This window comes from Thamnophis sirtalis, unplaced genomic scaffold (assembly GCF_051295495.1).
Source record: "Thamnophis sirtalis isolate CommonGarterSnake01/CBP01778 unplaced genomic scaffold, rThaSir2_p1.2 scaffold_4, whole genome shotgun sequence".
Taxonomy (NCBI): Eukaryota; Metazoa; Chordata; class Lepidosauria; order Squamata; family Natricidae; genus Thamnophis; species Thamnophis sirtalis.
The window spans coordinates 27,098,932-27,114,222 of NW_028261384.1; the positions used below are offsets into that span (position 1 = coordinate 27,098,932).

Consider the following 15,291-nt stretch of genomic DNA (forward strand, 5'->3'; position numbering starts at 1 on the left):
AATGGCCTTTATAAACTACTTCCCCCCCCTCCCTGAGTATAGCAGGTAGTAAGGCCCTCTTAACACACAGTAAAAAGATTTGATTCAATTTTTTATGTATTCGAACAATTCGTCCCTAGGTCTACCAGGTATTCCATTCTCAGCTTCATCTACAGCTGACGCTTTAAAAACAAAAACCTGGACTCTACTGCCCAAATGGGCCTTCCATCTCTATGGTTTTGTGCCCGGGGGGTCCTCACTGGAAGGCCCACCGGCTCTTGCCCTGACCGAGCCTGAAATTATTACATGTTTTACTTCACCCGCGTGTTCCTATTCACTCAATGCAACTCATTTTGAAATTTGGAGGAACCTGCTCAATAGCGTAAAACTTCCCCCACCCTCCCCTCAGCCTCTCGGCCCTGGAACCCCGGACTTCAGGCAATGCGGAAGACACCTCTTTCTCTCTCCCGACACGCACTGCGTGGCCGGTTCCCACGGAGGCGGCGTCAGGAACGCCAAGGGGCGAAAGAAAGGGGGGGAGCTCCGGGAGGAGAGCGTGGAGCGGGTTCGGGGAGGAGCTTGGTCCGCTTCGGGTGGCCGGTGCCTTCGGTCGAGTCCAGTCGTCTTCTATCCTACTCCACGAGATCGCGGGGGAAGCGGGCGTTACTCGCCTTGCTGAGCCGCTCGCCCACCCGGGAAAGATGCCTCTCTTCACCAGCAACCCCTTCGATCAGGATGTGGGTGAGTGGGTGAAGGAGGGCCACCTGTCGTCACGGCAGCCTGGGCCCTGTCCAGAGCGCTTTTCTTCCTGGACTCTTCCCTCCCCCCGCCGCCCTTCGGTCCTTACGATGTCGTCATCCGGGTCTTTGTGAGACTTTGCTTCATCCTTCTGCCCCCCCCCCCCCGCTTCTTCTCCTCTTCCTCGGAAGAATGCCCTGCCTTGGATTTTGCCCCCGGGACTGGAGCAAAGCGGGGTTGAGTCCCCCTGAATTAGGCCAGCGGTCTTTACATCCAACCTTTCCCTGACGCGGTGCCCTTCAGAATCATGAACTTCAGCCCCCTTCTTCCCTGCTTCGGGGGTCTCGGGAGTGGGGAAAGCTAAAAACGTGAAGGAACATCGAGAAAGTTCCCTTTTATCTTTTATTTTCTACCTTAAACCGTTTATAACGTGAACCCGCTTAATGTGGATAACGTTGTTTGGGGTCTTGCTGTAATCCCACCCCTCGCAAGTTGAGGATGATCCAAAATTAATCACGTTTGCAAAATAAACCATTCTCCCCAAAATAATAGCCCCAGTAATTAATTTTAGTGGCATATACCACATCTGATTTTGATCTGTGTGGTCTTCTGTTTAGAAACATTAAATGGATATGTACTTTGGACAATTTTAAAATAATATTATTTTAGTTATTCCCTTGAGCCTTTTAACTACATTTTCAGGAACATTTAAAGCTGATGCAACCTCAGCATCATGCTTGAGTTTTATACAATATTAATGGTTTTCCGTTTTATTGGCTTACTGGTGTTTTCTTTTGTAAACAAATATGAGGAAAGCCTTATAATAATGAAATAGCTGTTGCATTAGGAAGACTTTCATCTCTGATTGGAAGTAGATTTTAACCTGAAATTTATGAGGAGCACTCCTATACTAACATTAAATCATTTCATATTAAAACAAAAGGATATTTATTATTTCATATTTTATTAGTGCTTTTGTTGTAAGAATTTATACAGTGCAACTGTATTGTTATACTGCAGAATTGATTTGCTTTTTTGTAATTAATTATTAAATAACTCTTCTTTTTCCAAGAGAAAGAGGTGAACTGAGAATCCAGAGGTTAAGACAGAGTAGTCTTTTGGGTCAACATATCCTTGGTCAACATTGGCAAAATATCTCAAAAGATTGATTTTGAAAATTATTTTCCATATAAAGCTTAATATTAAGAATCTTGAAATGTAAAGTTATATGATAGGTAGAAAAATGAAAATGCAGACTACTGTAATTTGTTGCCAATAAAACATGAAGGGTATTTAACAAATATGAAATGAAGTTAATTTGGTTTATAACTTCATTAGTTACACACAGTCATCAGTGATTCATATGAACTTGTGACATGTTTGTCACAAGGCTGCATTAGTTAATATGCAGTAAACTGAAACAATATATGAATAGAAAATGCTTCATTTGTATTAAAGTCTTCACTGAGAAATTCAAGGATGACTTCTCGGAGTGACACAATGAATGTTTTGACAAGCCCTGCCTTGTTTTATCAAGCTGTTAGGGAAGCAATTTGTTGATAGATCATAGTTTTCTATCTACATTTTATTTTTCTATCAGGATTTTCCAACAGAATTTAGGAATAGGCTTTTGTTTGTAGACTTTTCAAATCACCCCCCTATACCTTCCTCCTATAATGAGCTTTAAATATTTGAAATTTCAAGATTTGAAATTAAGGCATAGAATAAGAAAAAGAGAAGGAGATATAGCTAAATCTATACTTTTTATTAGATCTCTTGACATCTCTATTTCTGCAAAAGATAATTACCATATCTATATACTTACATCTATATAGTGCTTCATAAACTATATTTTGTTCTTTAAACATCTCACCTTGAGAAGCTAATTAATTCCATCCAACCATGAGTTTTTTCTGTTTTTCCCCCTTCCTCCCAAGCCTTTCACTTTTCCTGAATATATCGTTCACTATTCAATCCTCATTCATTCTGTCAATGTGAATAGATCACTTAGGTCTTTCTTATTGGTCATTCAGTTTGTGGTTTATTCACATTTATTCAGTATCCATTCATTTTTTTAAATTGTATCTACCACACATATTTCTCAAGTCACTCATTCCCACCTCATACAACTTTTATGTTTCTTCTGGCATAACCAGTTCTTATTTTCATATAACATAATGTGCAGAAACACACAGCTATATATGAACTTAATTCAATAAACTATTCCTAATAACAAACCACATACTGCTTTTCTACCGGAATTTCCACATCTTTCAATTTTTCCATCAACTTTCCCATCTTTTATGAAATCAAATAAAAGCCCCAACCACCAGCCCATAAACCAGACCATGACCTCTTTTTGGTTTTGGGTCACACATGGGCCGGACAAACCAGCAAAGTATCCTCTGTGCATGTGCAGGATCGAGGTGGCGTGCAATCCCCCCCTCTCCCCCAATCTGTGGAAGATAGTTTTTCTTCTGAAATTGGTCCTTGGTGCCAGAAAGGTTGGGAGTGCTGAAGTAAGGTACACATAAAAAAAAAATTGGCTCAAGACAATCGAATTGTTTGTGCCTAAGACAAGATTAAAACTCACAGTCTCCTGGTTTTCACCCTGATACCTTTAATCACTACATCAAAGTGACGATAACAAATCTATTTTACAAATAAAATCTTAGTTAATATAATGTGTTTGATCCATTATTGTGAAAATTTTCTCAATATATACCAGTAATTTGAATTACATTTTGCACGTGCAATTTCCTGGTGCAGATAAGTTCTAAATTCTCCCTAGTGATGGAGGCAGCATCAGACTGGGTTAACCTTCATCCACTCATCGCAAGAACTGGATCTGATAATATTGTTTAACCATGCCCCTGCGTTGTGTCATCGCTTTCTCTAGTCTTAAAAGAGCGTTGGATGTGGATTGAAATTAAGGCGTTTGTGACTAAATAACAGGGAGTGCCAGAAAGTGACCCCAATATCAAAGCCCCTCGTGGGACATTGATTTTGGAAGGGTCTGAACCTCTAAACCCAGTCAGGGTGCGTAGGCTGTCGCTAGGGCTAGAGCGACTCAAAAGGCAATAAATGGCTTCCTGCAGTTTGAAACAGCGCACTGGCTGTCAGCTTCAGCTTCCCTCTCTAAACAACTATCTTCTCAGTGAGAAGACTATTTGGCTCCCTGCTGGGAGCGCCCTGGGGGGGCTCAGGCCTCCTTACAGGAAATATGCAGGGCGGCTACTTGGGCCTCTCCATCGGCCTTTATTAAAAATTACAAAATGAACTCGTTTGCAGCAACAGATGTGGCATTTGGTCGCAGGGTGCTACAGTCAGTAGTTAGGACTGAAACCTCAATGGAACAGTCTTAGACCCTCCCTGGGACAGCTGCAGTTTTGGTACATCCCAGTCTGGATGCTGCCTCCACCACTAGGGAGAAAGGGCGTTGGTCCTTACCTGAGATGCTTCTTCTCCTAGGGTGGAGGCAGCATCCAGCCCCTCCCGGAAATCATAGTGTGTGTGTGCGTGCTATCTTGATGTCCGGACAAAATTAATATTCCAATTTAGAGGGATGATGCATTGGGTCTGGAGTTTTTGTCTAAAGCTGGATCTACCTAGCAGGAGTGTGGTTAAACAACGTTATCAGACCCAGTCCTTGGTATGAGTGGATGAAAGTTAACCCAGTCTGGATGCTGCCTCCACCCTAGGAGAAGAGGTAAGGACCAACACCCTTTTTAAGTTTTAATGTAGGACATATATGAATTGCTGATACTAATGATATCACTTTATTAGTTGCAGCACTATCAGAGTAAATGCTGAATAAGATTCATTTTTGAGATTCTAAGTCAAATATGGAACAAAAAATAAAGTTGCTGATCTTTCTATCTTTGATAGAAAGCATCTTTACTTACCGTATTTTCGGAGTATAAGACGCACCAAGGTTTTGAAGAGGCAAATTTAAAAAACAAAGTAGGTAGGTAGATAGAGGGGATAGAGAGGGAGAGAAAGAAAGAGAAATACAGTAGGTAGAGAGAGAGGGAAAGTAGTTAGGTAGGTAGATAAAGGGATAGAGAGAGAAATAGAGAGAGATAGAAATACAGTAGGTAGGTAGGGAGAGGGAGAGAGAGAGAAATAGAAAGAGAGAAATACAGTAGATAGGTAGGGAGAGAGAGAGTAGGTAGATAGGTAGGTAGAGAGAGAGAGAAATACAGTAGATAGAGGGAGAGTAGGTAGGTAGATAGAGAGAGAGAGACAGAAATACAGTAAGTAGGTAGGTAAGGAGAGAGAGAGAGGGTAGGTAGGTAGGTAGGTAGATGTTTCCAGGTGTATTTATCCATGTGCTGGACAAGGAAATCAGTGACAATCTGCAGCACCTAAGACTTGTTTCTGCTGGCACAGCACTTGATCAATCTAATTCTCATCAATCACTCTAACCAAAGAGTCTTCTGAAAGGAAAAAAAAAGTTTTTGCACTCTGCCAACCTCCCAAAATCGGCCCGTTTTTCACAAAAATTGGCTCTTTTTTTTAAAAAAAAGAGAGGCATGAATAGCCTCGGGGGTGGCCCTTGTAGAGTTCTCCTGGAGAAGTGGGGGTGGGTGGGGTAAAAACGAGTGAAAAACAGCCCATTTTTCATCAAAAAATTGCATGCATAGCCTTATGGAGGCTTATGGAGTGCTGCTGGAGGTTTGGGGGGGGAAAGGTGTGTTGTATTATGGGGGTGATTGGCAAGTTCAGCATGACATGTAAGCTTTGGATTTAGACCGTATAATTAAGCATGATTACAACAGATGGCAAAGATAGCAGTGGCAAGAACTACAGAGCACTCATAACTATTGCCACATATTTTCCATTATTTCTGTGAGCTAAAGACTTTAACTGACCCACTTTTTTTGTTATTCCTAGTTTAAGTATAGAAATCATAAATTATGAATAGTTCTAAATTATGTTTAAAAGCAAATATAGAGCATGCACTGAGAAACAAATTATTACTGGCTTGTAAGATATACAGTAATAGCTGTAGCATAAATGTGTTAACTTGATGAAGCAATGTGTTAATGTTTTCAGTAATGAAATTCTGCTATTAAATATGTTCACATTACAAATATATCTTAAAATAGTAAAAAATTGGTATGCTTGCTTAAAAGAAAACTTTATCATCTTTTAACAATATAATGTTTTATATCCACTTAAAACTTATGGTACATAATTCAGCACAAATTTTGATACTAATTTTTTATTCACACTTCACTTCTCTGTTTGTTAAGAGAAAGCAACCAGTGAAATGAATACTGCTGAAGACTGGGGACTCATCTTAGATATCTGTGATAAAGTTGGACAATCACGGACTGGGTAAGTACTATCTTGTTTGAATTAATTTGGCAATATTTGAAATGAAGAGCCTAGACATCTAAAATGTGTAAGACACCCCTTAGGGTAAACATAAAATTATATGTGGTAATGCCCAGGCTTGAAAATTATTTATGGCTTTAGCTTTTTTTGTAGAATGATAGTAAATTTAAGATGCATTTAGCATAATTGTGTGTGCTAATAATATAATATTCCAAAGTACTGACTGATCTCTTAAGAGTTGAATTCTAAGAGTTGCCATCTAATTATCATAATCAAGGTACAGTTTGGTATTGTTTTTTCTGGTGTGCTGCTAAAATATTTTTACCTGATGTATAAAATTGTATCAAATAAAATAAAATTACTTTTAATTCTGTTTTTATAAAAGTACCCAATCTTCTTAATAACATTTTGCAAATCAGATTAAAAATAAACAGTTTATTTTAATAGAATTGTTTGGTATATAAGTGTTATAATTTGTTCTTTTACTTCATTGTCCTGTATAATGTAGGCTTAAAAACTTTTATTGTAATTATTAAATATTGCTTATCTAGTAGCACTATATTTACCTCGGTTTTTTATTTTGATTAATTTCATGAACAAACACTTTGGACACAAACATAAACCAATATCATTCATTTAGTTTGCCTTAATGAATTGTATGTTTTAGTTTGTGTCAAAAATGTAACACCATGTTAATTTCCTTGTTCTTGAATTTGTTTGAAACAAGAAGTTAACTATTTGAAAAAAAATATGAGTAAGGAAACTTTTAGAAGCACTCTATAATATGAAGTGTCATATTTAAGGCTTAGAAATTTAAAAGTTTCATTTAGCAGGGTAAAGACTCAGATCTGAAGTTACTACTTGAATTTTATTTTCTCACTGCAGGCTATCAATCTTTATAATAATAGAATTATTGTTGCAATTATTTTAATTTAGCCTGAAATTATATCTTCTTGATTTCTATGACCTATTATAAACTTTTAAATTATTGAAATGTACATACGGTATTTGTTCCAGTATGATAGCCATAGTTAGTGAAATATTAAATACAAAAAAGGAATACAATAGCTTTTAACGTGTGTTGTTTTTAAAATAGGTTAAAGGGCCAGAAGAATATGGAAAGCATTTTAAAATTATGAACAATGAATGAATGAATGAATGAATGAATGAATGAATGAATGAATGAATGAATGAAAATTATGAACAAATAGTTCTAGATGAAAAAAAATGAACTTTCTGGAAGAATTTCATTTATATAAATATAACTTTCTAAGTCTTGTACTAAGTAAACCAACACTTTAAAAACCAAGGTTGCCATATAATTTGATTTATATATCTTGGTACATTTATCTTTTATGACTGCTTGATGGATTATTTACAATGCTTTTCTGTAACATTGTAGTTACTATTACTAGGCTGTAATACTGAGGCATTTGTTGAAATGCTGTTTATTACTTCTGCTTAAAGATTCTTTTGTGTTAGATCAGTGTGATTCAATGTTGTTATGATTCAATGTTGCTATGCACTTTCGATACATTCAGACTTACCGAGTCAAGCAAAATTAAATTAAGCAAAATTAAAATTCAGCTTTTCAAATAAGATTTTTAAATTAAGTGCAATTGAATTATTTGTTTACTTAAATAAATAAGTTTCAATTAAGTAGTAGAAAAGCAGAATGAAATGATTGTCAACAAATAACAATATAAATCTGAACTAACATATTGTATTATATGCCTTATTCTCTAATACCATCTTAAAATATACGGTTGTAATGATAAATATTCATTTTATTAAATGCCTTCCTTCATTTTTTCATATAAAATGGAACATAATTTTTACTCAAATTGTTTTTTCTTCTAATTACTTTTGTAGAAAGTATAATGGAGACTACTGCCTGGAATATGACAAGATTGCCATTCCATAGAGTGTGAAATGATCATATTATTTGGCTTACGTTTTATAATTAGGAGTGTCAGAATGATGCAGCAATTTACAAACATAGAGACCACCAAATAAAGATAATTTATATGCAGTATAATTAAACTATAGTTCCCCTAAATATTGATACGATGAAAAATACTGCATTTTTATATCATTATTACATTTTGATTATACCTGTGTGTGTTTATATGTATATGAACATAGCTAATATTTCTGTCTCCTATTTTCTCCACAACAACAGTCCTGTGAAGTGGGTAAGGCTGAGACAGAGTTATTGGTCCAAACTCCTCCAGCCAACTTTCATGCTTAAAGAACGAGAACTCACAAACTAGGTTTCAGCATCTATACCAAAATGATACTACATGTTAACATAATCTCAGTTCTTTATTTGCTTATGCTTAACAGACAGAATCTAAAGTTAATAATTGTCTAACCTAATATACCTGGGACATTCCAGGATGTGGTACCCTGAATCTTTTCCTCCTCCCCCATTTTGTTCAGGATGGAACAGTCTCTTACCTTGCCCCTTCTCTGGAATGTGTTGTTTCTTTTTGGAAAGCTGCAGTTTTATGGCAGACAACCCCTCTCCCTTTTAGCTGTATATTCCATCAGACTACCATGAATATACAGAGTAGAAGTCTGTACAGGGAGTACTTGGCTTATGACTGTTTGATGTTACAAGGCTGCTGAAAAAATCAACGTATAACCCATGCCCAAAGTTATGACTGTTGCAGCATCCTTAAGATCATGTGATCAAAATCCAGGCACTTGCCCTTACAGCTGCAATGGTGCTTCAATTCTCCCGCCTTCCTATCTCCCACCCCACCTTCCTGCCCTTTTGGCTGCCTTGCACAGAAACACTTGGCAGCAAAGTGGCTGGGACTAAAGAGGAAGCCCAAGACCTTCAGCAGCTTCCTCTGCTCCAGGCCTCTTAATTCATCCTTATTGTTGCCACTGTATCTGAGATCTGCTGCCTCAAGCCTCAGATTACAATTAGCCACCATAATACAATAGTGCAAAGCCCCAGTTGCCCTGACATCTTGCATTCCACAAACCTGCTGTATCCACTGACTTTTGCGGTCTTTCTTCCACTGCTGAGAAAGCATATCCAGTCTTATCCTATAGTATGCAAAGCAATTGCTGATCATTCCAGGCCTTTTTTCCAAGGCTCTTTCACTATTCATTATGATATATCTGTTAGTGCTCCCCCCCCAATAGATTTTCTCATATTCATTCAAGTTAAATACCTCTTGAACAGAATTTTGAGATGTTACTTGGGATTCGTTTGTATTTCAGGTGAAGCAGATTATTTGGATTCCTTCAAATCTGGATTCGGAACCAAAACAACATTGCTTTCTGGTAGATGGGTTGCATTGGGCTTTAGATGGTGGGAATAATAACCCCATTCATCCAGACATCTCTCAGCAGCCTTTGATATCGACAGCACTGCTATCGTATTGGACCACCTCTGGGAGTTGGGAGTTGGAGGAACTTTTCTGCAGTGATTCACTTCTACCTTAATAATGGCAATTGCAGTCAACAGTGGCAGAAAAGAAGCAGTTCTATTACTGGGTGTTCCTGTTGTGTTGCAACAGGACTCTGTTTCTCCTCACTACAAATCAGCATCCATAAGACATTTGAAAGATGTCATATGCTGTTTTAGGGTGAGGTATTAACTCTGCATTGATGGTAATCCGATGATAGAGAGAGAGAGAGAGAGAGAGAGAGTTATAGATATAGGATTAGCACTTCAACAACATCTGCAGCATAACCTGAAGTAGTAGATATTCAATATTATATATATAGCTACACGCGAATCATATATCTATAAACCAAAAAATAGCAATAATACATTCTGGGTTAGTGCGCTTGAGGCTTTGATTTTATTTTATTTCAAAATGATCGGCTTAGTTCAATGTAAGAGTTGTTTTGCACCTGTCTTTCGCAGTACTCTTTTCAAATTTGGATACTGTCCCCTTTGTAAACAAATTATAGACTACATAGACACATTACTTATCTTGAATCTCTAATATGGTTCTCCAAGCTGAAATTAGGTGCTGAATTTGGCTATTGCACTCTGTGGACATGCCACGCTACCAGCCCCCTCTACTGCAAAGATCCCACAAGAAAAGAGCAGTCTGGACAACTGTGGGATCTGGCAGGGTGAGAGCTGTGAACCATAAACACAAAGCTTTTGCTGTGTCCCAGCATAACAGATATAGCGCCCTTGCTGATCTTAATGGGGACACTAAAGTGACAGGTCAAGGTAGTTGTGATAATAATGACTCAATTAAGCAGGGGATTGTGGTCCAAAACGAAGAATTTACTTTGGAAAGGCAAAAGTATGAATCAGGTATCACACATCAGTCGCACAAGAAGAGCAAAGAATCCAAAAAGAGAAGTCACCTTCTGGATGGTGATTCAATCGTAAGGGATGTAAATTTAGGAAAGGATATGGAGGTTTTGAAAGAGGTCAGGTGTCTGCCAGGTGCTACTGCCAGCAGAGACAAGAGGCATATTCTTAAGCTAGTCAAAAATGCAAGTAAGGACTATGATTTTGATGCTATTATACATCTTGGCACAAATGATGTACTTTCTTTTTGTCCCAAAAAGATGTACTTTCTGTGCAGAATGATTTCCAGACCTTGGGGTATGAACTTAGTAGTATAGGTTGTAGGATTATCTTCTCAGAGGTTACACCAGTATATAAGGAACAAAAATGGAAGGGCCAGCGTGTAGCAGAGTTTAATGTGTGGCTAAAGGAGTGGTGTAAAAGGGAAGGCTTTGCTTTTATTAGTCGTGATGCCTGCAGCTGGTCCAATGAAAAACTACAAAAGAGATTGCACTCATCCAAGAAAGGGACTGAGTTGGCATTAAATTCACAGATTTTCTGGATAAACATTTAAACTGAACAGTGGGGACAGAGAATTAATTGATACAGAACATTTCTGTCCCCAGAATCTAAAACTCATAGGGTTATTAGTGCATGTAACATAGATGTTTGTGCGGGTAAGATTATTACTCCTGCTGTCAAGCAAAACCAAGCATTTAATAGTGAGTGCCATATCATGTGCACGAATCCTTCAAGTGGCAAGAAAATAGGGGCAGTCAGGCATAACACAGGTTATGTAGACAGTACACAGGGTCAATCAAAATTGACTCAAATGTCTATGCACCAATACACAGAGTATGAGGAATAAACAGGGTGAATTAGAAGTTCAAGTAAATGAGGTATGATATTGTTACCATTACAGAAACTTGGTTGGGTGAAACCCACAATTGGAACATGTAGCTAGAAGGATTTAAATTATTTAAAAGAAATAGACCAAATAAAAGAGGAGGTGGAGTTGCACTATATATAAGAAATAACTACATCTCTACAGAAATAGAGCACAACAATGATGAGAACTATCTTGAATGCGGTGGTGGGTTCTGGATTCTGTTCCAACCGGTGTGGTTGGAACGGCCCTGGCATCACCCACATAGATGCGCGCATTGCCCTGGCGTCACCCACATAGATGTGTGCAGTGCCAATACTTGCCTTTGACGCTTCCGCAAGCCTCCGCAACACTCCAGCTGCTCGGCGGAGTGTTCCGCAGGTGTCATGCATGTGTGCGGAAGAGCCCAAGGCTTAAAGCACAGATAAGGAGCTCGGGCAGGCGGGTGGGCCTCTGGAGCACTATACCAGAACGGTACCTGGTGCTCCGGGTAGGATTCGGTACGCCTGTACCGGGGCATACCGCCTGCAACCCACCACTGCTTGAATATATTGGACTTAATTCTCACTAACAGAGAGGAAATGATAGAAGATATTGAAGCTACAGGAATCTTTGGGGCAAGCGATCATGCAATACTGGAATTCAACATTATGCAAACACAAGTAGTAGAACAAAGTCAATACAATACAATAGCAGAGTTGGAAGGGACCTTGGAGGTCTTCTAGTCCAACCCCCTGCCTAGGCAGGAAACCTATACTGTTTCAGACATGGCTATCCAACATCTTCTTAAAGACTTCCAGTGTAGGGGCATTCACAAGGCAAGCTGTTCCACTGATTAATTGTCCTGTCAGGAAATTTTTCCTCAGTTCTAAGTAGTTTCTCTCCTTGATTAGTTTCCACACATTGCTTCTTCTACCCTCAGGTGCCTTGGAAAATAGTTTGACTCCCTCTTTTTTGTGGCAATCCCTGAGATATTGGAACATTGCTATCATGTCTCCCCTAGTCCTTCTTTCTATTAAACTAGACATAACCAGTTCCTGCAACCGTTCTTCATATGTTTTAGTCTCCAGTCCCCTAATCATCTTTGTTGCTCTTCTCTGCACTCTTTCTAGAGTCTCCACATCTTTTCTACATCGTGGTGACCAAAACTGAATGCAGTGTTCCAAGTGTGGCCTCAAACTAGAATATTGCGCTTTAAGAGAGCTAATTTCAATAAACTTAGAGAGAGCTTGGGAAGGATTCCATGGATGAGAATCCTCAAGGGGAAAACAACTCAAGAAGCTTGGGAAATTTTGAAAAATGAGATTATAAAAGCCCAGTCTAACACAATACCAATGAAGAAGAAAAATAACAGCTCCCAAAAGAAACCAGCATGGCTGCATAAAGAAAACTCTGACAAATTGAAAGACAAAAAGGATAAATATAAAAAGTGGAAAGAGCGGGACATAACTAAGGCAGAATATCAGCAAATAGCCCGAGCCTGTAAAGATGAAGTGAGGAAAGCTAAGACTCACAATAAAGAAAGGCTTGCCACAAAAGTAAAAAATAACAAAAAAAAGCTTCTTCCAACATATTAAAAACAAGAAAAAGATTAAGGAAACAATTGGTCCATTGCTGGGAGAAAATGGCAAGAAAGTGACACGCAACAGGGAGAAAGCAGAACTATTTAACTCATTTTTTTGCATCTGTCTTTACACAAAGGGAAAAAACAGTCCAACATGCCAAAAACAGAACTACAAAAATTAGATTAGGAACACAAGTTGAAATAGGGAAGAAAATTATAAGCGAGCACCTGTCTACCCTAGACGAGTTCAAATCACCAGGACCGGATGGATTGCACCCCAGGGTTCTGAAGGAACTGGCAGATGAGATCTCAGAACCACTGAACTATATCTTTCACAGATCCTGGAGCACCGGAGAACTGCCAGAGGAATGGAAAAGAACTGATGTGGCTCCCATCTTCAAAAAAGGGAAAAAAATAGATCCAGGAAACTACAGACCTATCAGCCTGACCTCAATACCGTAAAAGATTCTGGAAAAGATAATCGAGCAATGAATTAGCGAATACCTAGAAGTAAACAAAGTAATAGCCAAAAGTCAACATGAGTTTGTCAAAAACAAATCATCCAAGACTAATCTTATTGCATTCTTCGACAAAGTGACAAAATTAGTGGACCAGTGGAATGCCGTCGATATAATTTACTTGGACTTCAGCAAGGCATTTGATAAAGTAGACCATAACCTACTATTAGATAAAGTAGAAAAATGTGTGTTAGACAGCATCACCACCAGATGGATTCGTAACTGGCTGACCAACCGCACTCAATGTGTAGTCCTCAATGGAACTGCATCTATATGGAGGTAGGTATGCAGTGGAGTACCCCAAGGCTCTGTTTTAGGCCCAGTACTGTTCAACATCTTCATCAATGATTTGGATGAGGGAATAAATGGGGAACTCATCAAATTTACAGATGACACCAAGCTGGCAGGAATAACCAACACTCCAGAAGATAGGCTTAAGATACAGAAGGATCTTGACAAACTTGAACATTGGGCACTATCTAACAAAATGAAATTCAATGGTGAAAAAAGTAAGGTTCTACATTTAGGCAATAAAAATGAAAGGCACAGGTACAGTATAGGTGGTACCTTGCTCAGTAGTAGTAACTGTGAGAGGGATCTTGGAATCCTAGTGGACAACCATTTAAATATGAGCCAACAGTGTGCAGCAGCTGCCAAAAAAGCCAACACAGTTCTCGGCTGAATAAACAGAGGGATAGAATCAAGATCACGTGAAGTGTTAATACTATTTTATAATGCCTTGGTAAGGCCACACTTGGAATACTGCATTCAGTTTTGGTTGCCACTATGTAGAAAAGATGTGGAGACTTTAGAAAGTGCAGAGAAGAGCAACAAAGATGATTAGGGGACTGGAGGCTAAAACATATAAGGAACGGTTGCAGGAACTGGGTATGTCTAGTTTAATGAAAAGAAGGACTAGGGGAGACAGCAGTGTTCCAATATCTCAGAGGTTGCCACAAAGAAGAGGGAGTCAAACTATTCTCCAAAGCATCTGAGGGTAGAACAAGAAACAGTGGGTGGAAGCTAATCAAGGAGAGAAGCAACTTAGAACTGAGGAGAAATTTCATGACAGTTAGAACAATTAATCAGTGGAACAGCTTGCCTCCAGAACTTGTGAATGCCCCAACACTGGAAGTCTTTAAGAAGATGTTGGATAGCCATTTGTCTGAAATGGTGTAGGGCTTCCTGCCTAGGCAGGGGTTTGGACTAGAAAGAAAACCTCCAAGGTTCCTTCCAACTCTGCTATTGTATTGTATTGTATTGTATTGTGTGTGTATATGTATGTATATGTGTGTGTGTATGTATATGTGTTTGTGTATGTGTGAATGTATATGTATGCATGTATGTGTGTATGTTTATGTATATCTATATATACACATACATACATACATACATACATACATACATACATACATACATACATACAAATGGTATGTAAAAATGACCTTGGGAGATGGGAGAAAGGTCCATAAACCTGTCAATGTTCAGGGGAATGGCGGCTGAATCAGCAGAACAAATGTGGATATGGAAAATCTCTCAGAAGGGATTCTGCCTAGATTCTTGGATTGTGAGGTGAGGGAAGGGAAGGGGAGATATACTTTCAGACTTGGGAAGATTCTCTTAATGTAACCTTACAATAAAGTTGTAATTAGTAGTTCTGGGTGTGCTTTTTGTCTGGATTACCTTGCAAATTTTACAGTGAAAGTTGAGAGATGGAAGAATAGAAACAAACTCCCAGCAAGAGATAATTGGTGTTTGTCCTAAAATACCTGGCTTCAAGTCTGTTGGCTTTGGATGACATCACTTTTCTCCTCTAGGGGATGGTCCATTCAGGACTTTTGACTCTTGCTGGAATGTCAGGTGGGAACCACGGCTAGGATGTCATTTGATCAGCTAAGACTAGTTGGGCCAAGTGGTTCTTTACTTAGGCTGGGATGTTTTTGGCAACAATAAATTACAAATTGCCATCCATTTAGATGACTGAACATGT

General features: G+C 38.6%; 1 protein-coding gene across 1 annotated transcript in view; it reads left to right on the forward strand.

Moving 5' to 3' along the window:
* Window positions 1–495: 495 nt before the first annotated feature.
* The window catches only part of STAM (signal transducing adaptor molecule), a 33,569-nt gene continuing 18,773 nt past the window's right edge, over window positions 496–15,291 (forward strand). Inside the window, exons 1-2 of the mRNA XM_014059685.2 lie at window positions 496–720; window positions 5,976–6,060. Of these exons, the coding sequence (XP_013915160.1) occupies window positions 681–720; window positions 5,976–6,060 (125 nt within the window). The 5' untranslated portion in view covers window positions 496–680. The remainder of the gene's footprint in view (window positions 721–5,975; window positions 6,061–15,291) is intronic.